We start from the raw sequence: 8,979 nt of genomic DNA, 5'->3' as shown, positions 1-8,979 counted from the left end.
CATTAACTTGTGATCTTTTCCCTTCCTGTTGGGGTCCCCCAGTAACTATCAACCTGTAGTATTTTCCCTTCCTGTTTGGCCCTCAAGTAACCATCAACTTGCAGTCTTTTCCCTCCCTGTTGGGGCCATCCAGTAACCATCAACTTGTAGTCTTTTCCCTTCCTGTTGGGGCCATCCAGTAACCATCAACTTGTAGTCTTTTCCCTTCCTGTTGGGGCCTCCAGTAACCATCAACTTGTAGTCTTTTCCCTCCCTGTTGGGGCCTCCAGTAACCATCAACTTGTAGTCTTTTCCCTCCCTGTCGGGGGCCTCCAGTAACCATCAACTTGTAATCTTTTCCCTTCCTATCGGGGTCTCCAGTAACCATCAACTTGTAGTCTTTTCCCTTCCTGTTGGGGCCTCCAGTAACCATCAACTTGTAGTCTTTTCATTTCCTGTTTGGCCCTCCAGTGTCTACCAATCTGAAGTCATTTCACTTCCTGTCAGGAGCCTCAAGCTACAATCAACTTGAAGTTTCCTTATTTCCTTGCAGTATTCTCTAACAACGGTTCAGCTTTATCTTTTCACGTAAAGACCTGTGGGATCTAGTGGCAGTCAAGTTGTCTATGCACTCACTTGCAACAACTGTTCACCTCACTGCGCGGCAGTACCCTCCCCTGAAGATATGCTGTTGTCTCTGCGTTTCCAGTAGTAGCCTCCGAATCCCCCTCTATTTGCCATCTCACATTATGACAAGACACGACTCTGACCATCAAGTTGTGTCCCTTCAATTAATACCAGCAGGGACAATCTGGTGTCGTTAAGTTGCCCTTCGCTTCCTGTCATGGGTCACTGACACATTTTGCGGCTTTACATTCTATTGCGGTCTCTTCAGTGGTCATCGAGCTATTCTGACTGCACTTCCTGGCAGTGCCATCCAACAGCCTTCAGCCTATTATCCTATTATCTCATCATCCCCTGTCAGGGGCGTCCTCTGATCACCTAGTTGTTTCTTCACTCCCTGTCATTGGCCTCCTCTAATCAAAGTCTCTTCACTTCCTGACACGGGCATCCAGTGACAATCCATTTGTTTCTTCACTTCCGGTCAGGGCCATCCAGTGATCATCTAGTTGTTTCTTCACTTCCTGTCAAGGGCATCCAGTGATCATCCAGTTGTTTCTTCACTTCCTACCCAGGGCATCCAGTGATCATCCAGTTGTTTCTTCGCTTCCTACCCAGGGCATCCAGTGATCATCCAGTTGTTTCTTCACTTCCTGCCAAGGGCATCCAGTGATCATCCAGTCATCTCTTCCTTTCCTGCCAGGGGCATCCAGTTGTTTCTTCACGTCCTGCCAAGGGCATCCAGTGATCATCCAGCTGTTTCTTCACTTCCTACCCAGGGCATCCAGTGATCATCCAGTCGTCTCTTCCCTTCCTGCCAGGGGCATCTAGTCTTTTCTTCACTTCCATGTCAGAGGCCTAATTTACTTTTCACTATTCTTTTGGGACAGTCTGGTTACCATCAAATTGTTGTCTTCACTTCAGTGGTCATCCAGTCGCCTCTTCCCTTCCTGCCAGGGGCATCTAGTTACCACCCAGTCGCCTCTTCCCTTCCTGCCAGGGGCATCTAGTTACCACCCAGTCGCCTCTTCCCTTCCTGCCAGGGGCATCTAGTTACCACCCAGTCGCCTCTTCCCTTCCTGTCAGGGGCATCTAGTTACCACCCAGTCGCCTCTTCCCTTCCTGCCAGGGGCATCTAGTTACCACCCAGTCGCCTCTTCCCTTCCTGCCACGGGCATCTAGTTACCACCCAGTCGCCTCTTCCCTGCCTGTCAGGGGCATCAAGTTACCACCCAGTCGCCTCTTCCCTTCCTGTCAGGGGCATCTAGTTACAACCCAGTCGCCTCTTCCCTGCCTGTCAGGGGCATCTAGTTACCACCAAGTCGTCTCTTCCCTGCCTGCCAGGGGCATCTAGTTACCACCCAGTCGCCTCTTCCCTTCCTGCCAGGGGCATCTAGTTACCACCCAGTCGCCTCTTCCCTTCCTGCCAGGGGCATCTAGTTACCATCCAGTCGCCTCTTCCCTTCCTGTCAGGGGCATCTAGTTACCACCCAGTCGTCTCTTCCTTGCCTGTCAGGGGCATCTAGTTACCACCCAGTCGTCTCTTCCCTGCCTGTCAGGGGCATCTAGTTACCACCCAGTCGCCTCTTCCTTGCCTGTCAGGGGCATCTAGTTGTTTCTTCACTTCCATATCAGCGACCTAATTTATTTTTCACTTTCTTTTGGGACAGTCTGGTAACCATCAAATTGTTGTCTTCACTTCCTCACATTTGACCCTCTTCTGGCCAATCAAGTCCATTCATGAAAGGACCCGTGAAGATACAGCAACCCATTCTGTCGTAAAAGGCAATTATGCTTGTTGTAAGAGGCGACTAACGGGATCGGGTGGTCAGGCTCGCTGACTTGGTAGATGTATGTCATCGTATCACAATTGCGTGGGGGCGATGCTCATAATGTCAATAACTGGATTGTCTGGTCCAAACACGATTAATTATTTACAGACCGCCGTCATATATAGCTGGAATATTGCTGAGTGCGGCCTCAAACAACAAACAAAATAAAACAAACAAAAGTTTGCCTCATCTGGTAGATGTTGTACGCTGTGTCAACCCACACGGTTGTAAAGTTCGAATGGTGTTAGTCATCCTCAAACGTGTTTCACAATGATCGTTCAATCCCTCAGGTGTTGAATACAGCTAGGTCATCTTCTGTTCCTGAGAACGGTTGCATTAAGGCTTGATATACACAACTTAATCCAGAAAGGGATGACTATGTAGTCAATCAACATATCTTCTTTCTGTCCTCTTGGACTTATAGCAGTTGTCTCCGCCCACACATCTTCCACTTAATTGATTCCCAACATTCTAAGGATACTCAGATGCCAACCTGGCCATCCAGGTACCTGTTTATCACAGACATAGCCATAATATTAGAGAACCAAATTGTTATTGTATATATGCTAAATGTCGAAGAAGACAATTCGTTAAGTAATTATCACACTGGCGTTTATTTGCCTAACTGGTCAAATGTTATATTCTAAGTAATTCCAAATACTGGCATACTATCAGTCGGAACAACAAATAATCGATTTGCCTTGCGAGTCAGACTACACTTCCCAGCATGATATATATCTTATTCTTGGGCCCATATATACATGTATATTGAGATGAGGTGAGGTCGAAATGGTGTTTGGCATTCTTTCACTTGGTCGTACTAGGCCGGACCCGACCGGTTTCATAGCGCTAACTCGTGAGACCACAGGACAATGTCACTAATATTCTACATTAGAAGACTATCAGTTACATGGTCCTTAGACTAACATTTAGTCTCCGAAATCTTATATTACACAATATCCTTCTTGACTCTAAAAATAAAATAAAATCCTTATGCATGCTGATGTGGAATAGAGCTAGCTTGAGCTGGCTAGACTTGCTTTTGTATGCATATCTAGATTATTATTTTTTCATAAAATATATATATTCCACGGTCATGGTGCACGACTACATGGTCCTATGCTGAGACATATATACCACACCTTTGTTTTAACATGGATAGTTTTGGATACCCCACTCAAACATATTATACAGACTCTGAGACAGCCACTCCCTGTTTTACCTCCTTAATGCCGAGCACCAGGCAACGAAACGGCAATAAGTACCTTTTTTGAACGTTGTTTAATTGGCAGACTATTGCAGCCACAGCAATCGAATCACCAAACCCTGTCTAGACTATAGTTAACTTAGAATATATGCGATCTTACGATTTCATACACTATTAAACTACTCTTAGAAAAATCCAAGTTCATGTCAATTAAACACGCGTGTGGTTTCAAAATGCAGAACAAAATATCGATTTCATCCACGAACCGGCATAGGTGTGGTCGGCCACGCCCCCTTTGATCATCGCCTATTAAAACAGTTATTCTGCAGCAGATACCCGCGTATCCACTTAGTATTGTGTCATTAGGTAATAATGATTCAACGGATTTATATATGTAAATGAATATATTAATTTTGAAAAGGTACAGAAGAAGCCGAAAAATTCTTTGCGTCGGCTGCTACAGAAAAGATCTCTTTTAGTATTTGAGATTTTACGACGCATCCCGGAATAATATATTATATTCCACACAACTTACACCGTTATTGGCTACGTGTTTTGGCATTTTCCTTGTTTTGAGAACGTTACATCTACTGAGTTTGAAACATATAACAATTTAAAACCGTACATGAAAAAATTCCAATTTTATTATGAAATTACCTAGCCATAGTCATAAATATGGTAATTTAGTAACATATATTTGCAAGTTACCCTAGTTAGTATTTAGGCAAGTAGTTTTAATTAATGTGACGTGGAGTGAAACCAATGGCGAGTGTTGTGGCAGTTCATTCGGATCTCACTGCCCCGACAAATGTAGTTCGAAGAGTGATGGCGAAACACCCAGAATTGTTTCTGATTGTTATTGGCTTGTCGCTGACCATCATTTCACGATATGGGAGCAGGTAGATTTTATACATGATCGACTATCTATGTGCCTGTCACGCATGATAAACTCACGTGTTTAATGTTTTGAAAGTTTATTCAAAGAGAGCTCACTTCTTGAATGTCGAGTGATGTTTCATGTGTGGCATCAAGTGCAATACCTTGACAGCTGTTCAATAATATTTGAATTATGCCATTGGTGTGCGGTTTCCATTTATGCAACGTCTTATAGAAGAATTGATTAGGGGTGTTCTCAGTTATCAGATAGTAAACATTATACATTTATTAAGCTTAATGGGATCTTAGCCTACTTTGGCCTTGTATTTAGGTCAGATTACATAGCAAATTTTGAAGCTATTTCTTTTTTATGACTAGAATTACTGTTTTAAAATTCCTAAAGATTGAATATTACAAAACAGTGCCGTAGCCAGCCGGGGGGCAGGGGGGGCAATTGCCACCCTATATTTTTTATAGAAAACAGTTTTATTTGAATCGAGTTGGGGACAAGTGATACTTGTACAAATATTTGCACCTCCCCTGTCAAAAAAAGTTAACTACGGCCTTGCGAAAAGTACTGACTTTGATGATATTAATCTGGATCTGTCACTGGGATACAAATTTGCACTGGTAGAATTTCAGGCCAAGCAGGTGTTCTTATCACTGTTTTGGCTGATGAGCCTTTCTGGGGTAATTTCATCCACAACCACTGCTGAGATATGTTGTACAAGTACTGTGAAGTGCAAAAGGCGATGTTGTTTATCCTTTAATCAGTCTCATGATGCTCTCAAATTATTCACAAGGCGTAGGAACAAAACAAAATGACATTGTCTTCTTTTTCTACCTTGTGGATTAACTTGAACATTTAGATGATAATTCTGATTGGTGTATTGATCCCTCTTTGTTGTTTGAAACTTCAATGCATAATGATATATAAGATCCCATACACACTTTGTGCAGACCCAGACAGGCTGGGGTGTGATGTGAACAGTTCATTTCTTTTCAGTTTGAGGCCGAAGCCTATCACTGTACCACCAAAACCACCGAAGAAATTTTTCCCAAACAACTCACCAGTTTATGATTTTTTTAATGGAGAACTTGATCCGGTGGTCCGTCTTCTTGCCAAGGAGGAGCTTATATTCCTCATGTACTATGCTCCATGGTGTTCTCGGTCCATGGCCACTCGCTGGGAGTTCCACAAGGCAGCAAAACACATGCAAGGACAGGTAAGGACCCCTCTCTTCAACCAAGTCCCTCCCTTCTCCCAAATCCTTTCCCTCACTCCCAAATTCTTCTCCCCGATGGGATTCAGAAAGTCCCCAGGATTTGTTTTTTTGAAGCTGAAACTTTGTTCATGCGAGTTTCCACATAGGATTGAAAAAAGAAGGAAGAAATGTGTAGTGTGAGATAGGATAAGTATTTGATTATACAATATATTTTAAAGTTTCCTGACACAGCATTATTTATATATTTTCTTTAAATGTACAAGATTTGTTGATGATATTTGTCTTTGGGTTTGTGTGAATACGATCAAATTTGAGAACTTCCTAATCAAATGACTTGAAAACTAAAGAAAGTGAACAAATGGAATTTAACATGTTTCATGAATTGTAAACTTCAGACATGATAACGAATGTAAGAATATTGTTTTTCACAGAAAAATGAGGATAGTAAACATGTTAAGATCTGATACAATAAGTAATGCCTATCAAACAAGTGATCTGATACAATGTTTGATACAATCGATGTTCGGTCAACATTCTTCCCAACATGTTCTATCCTACAATACAGCTGGAACAAGAAGGCTAAGATCCTTTTGTAGTATTGTATCGTGTTTGATCAGCTTGTAACCTGGAAATCGTGATCTTTGCCCAGAGACATGTACGTGTCAGGATGCAGGCTGAGGGGGCAACAGATAGACTGTCTTTAGAGTATCCCTAAAGGCTTTTTTCCAACAGGTGTTCACCATTTTGTTAATTTCTGCAGGAAATAGTACTAACAATTCCCAATTTTAATTAGAAATTTCACTGTTCCTCAGAAAGTACAAAAATAAGAACATTACTGAGTAAAAACATTCAATTTTGAACATATCAAGATTTTTTACCCAATTTGCCTGCCAAGGGCACGAAGTTTGGAATCCTTGAGAAATCCCTGAATATTCGAAGCTAGCCTAAGTAAGGAAGAGAATATATGGATGTCAACTTCCTTATTATAAGGAACATGTTTTGTAGTATATGCTTACTCCTTCATCAGAATGTGTGATGATGTGTATCACTTCTAAATGCCTTTCAAAGACCTAGCCTAAGTAATTATGTTTCAGACAACTGTTCACTTAAAGCATATTTTACTACATCATAGCACTGATAGCAATGTTTAAGCACTGAAAGTATTCCAGGTCCTTGGTCATAATGTGTTTTTCCAGAGTGAAAAAAATTTAAACGGTAGGAGTTACCTCCCCTAGGACAGGCTTGTCCGGTTTTTAGTTTAGCGTACTTCCATATCCGGTGGCTGGCAAGCATACAGTGGCGGCAAAATTTAATCATGGCAACATGAGGTATGGAAAAAATTAATCATGGCAACGAATGAACAAGTCTATACATAAATCGCTGAGGGGCGCTGCGTATGAGTAAGCTCTTTGATAGTGCGGCTGCTGCCAAAAAAGAAACCCAGAAACCGCATGCTTTTGATGTCAAGGATAAGGATGTTGAGGATAAGTTGCAAGGGGACCAGATCACTGGCTATCTCGCATACACTGCTAAGATTGGAGAATTAGTCTGCCGTTACACATGGGCTTCAGTACTTTGGTATGACTTTGACTATAGAGATAAGCAGACCCAGGCAGGGTTTTGTTGGGGATCAGATGGACAGCATTTAAGTACAATGTGTCTTAAAGAAAGGATAATGGCTCAGGCTAGCTTATCAAAGAGAGACAATAGACCAGTGAAACGTGATGGTCGATCCCCAGTGAAAGAAGTGTGATTGCAGTTTAATAAGGGCAAGTCCTTGGTCATAATGTGGAAGATAATGCAGTACTGTCCTGCTTCAGTACAGTCAGTATTGGAAGTTTCATGTTTCCAGCGATCCTTACTACGTAAACAAAACATGTAAAATATCATTTATTGATGAACATAATGCATTGACTTAAGGTCAAGAACTGTCTATGGAATGTGTGCATGATGTATAAGTAATGGCACATTTTGTAAATCTTATTTATCTGAACTTTTTGGGGAATGTGTATTGATTCTTAGTAGACAATTTATGGATAACAGCTTCGTTATTTTACTGTAATGGCGACGTTTCGGTATAGTTCCTTATTCCCTTGTACTTGCTTAATAACGGTATGAGGATTTTTACTGAAACGTTATCATTACAGTAAAATAATGAAGTTGTTGTCCATAAATTGTGTCCACTTTGTCAACCGTCAACTTCTAAGAAATGCCTATCAAACATTTCAAAGAATTGATTCTTGTCTTTTATAGGCAATTAGAAGCAATATACATTATACATGCTAATTACTGTAGAGTGTTGGCTTTCATTGTCTATTGCTCTCACCGATCAGTGCCAATTATCTGTTGGCTTCCCTTGTGAGTTTCCACCTTTTGTTATCTTTTTACTTTTGTTGTTCTTACCTGTACATATACATGCTCTCTGCCTCGTAGCATTCATTCATCTAATAAAGGAGTAAGCGTATACTCCGAAACGTTGTGTTCCTCATAATAGTGAGTGAGTGAGTATGGTTTTACGCCGCTTTTAGCAATATCCAGCAATATTACGGCGGGGGACACCAGAAATGGGCGTTCCTCATAATAAAGATGTTGACATCCATAAATTATATTCCTTTGTAGGTTACACACAACCAAATGTTTTCCCATAGACTTCTATAGTAACGTTATATCTTTTTAAAAAATAACTAGGCATTCAACAGCCATTACATTTACATATATGCACAGTCTGGCCTTAAAGCTGCAATAAAAACACAAATTTTGGCTAGGTTAGTCAGCTCCTTTTCCGAGTACAGGAAGCTGAACACACCAACCCCAGTTCCGCACCAAATGTCGCCTACTTGAAAATATCTGTGCTCACATAAAGCACAAGTCATCTTGTTAAAAAAGTCAGCACCAAATATTGAAAAATATGGGCAGTTTTAATTGCTGGATGGATGTACATTTAAAAGACATAAAAATCTTACACAATATCATCCAATCACAGCCTGCAGATGTCTCTTGATCTGCACTGAAGGCTCCCTACGAAAACCGCACTGTCACAACCAGTTCTGATTTGGTGTAGTAGAACCTGTAGGAGGCATGTTTGGCCCAATCGTCTAAGGCGCCACGATTTGTTGTGTAGAGTTGCGTTCCTTGGGCATGCCAGAAACCTATGATTGTGGGTTCGGATCCTAGGTTTGTCAGCACCATACCCATCCTTGTGGGGTTCACTGAAGTGGTAAACGTCTGAGACCTGCAT

At 41.6% G+C, this 8,979-nt stretch overlaps 1 protein-coding gene across 2 annotated transcripts in view; it reads left to right on the top strand.

Moving 5' to 3' along the window:
* The first annotated feature begins 4,399 nt into the window (after positions 1 to 4,399).
* The window catches only part of LOC139468015 (thioredoxin domain-containing protein 11-like), a 66,749-nt gene continuing 62,169 nt past the window's right edge, over positions 4,400 to 8,979 (top strand). The window contains exons 1-2 of one of the 2 annotated variants that reach the window (XM_071249671.1): positions 4,400 to 4,538; positions 5,522 to 5,741. In XM_071249671.1, the coding sequence (XP_071105772.1) occupies positions 4,402 to 4,538; positions 5,522 to 5,741 (357 nt within the window). In that variant the 5' untranslated portion in view covers positions 4,400 to 4,401. Of the gene's footprint in view, positions 4,539 to 5,506; positions 5,742 to 8,979 lie in introns of both variants that reach the window. The other variant, XM_071249670.1, reaches the window with a different exon arrangement.

The sequence above is a fragment of the Haliotis cracherodii genome, unplaced genomic scaffold (assembly GCF_022045235.1).
Source record: "Haliotis cracherodii isolate W230 unplaced genomic scaffold, xgHalCrac1.p SCAF_2, whole genome shotgun sequence".
NCBI classification, from domain to species: Eukaryota; Metazoa; Mollusca; class Gastropoda; order Lepetellida; family Haliotidae; genus Haliotis; species Haliotis cracherodii.
Note: the sequence above shows the minus strand (reverse complement) of the source record. Positions and strands in the feature narration are given on the sequence as shown.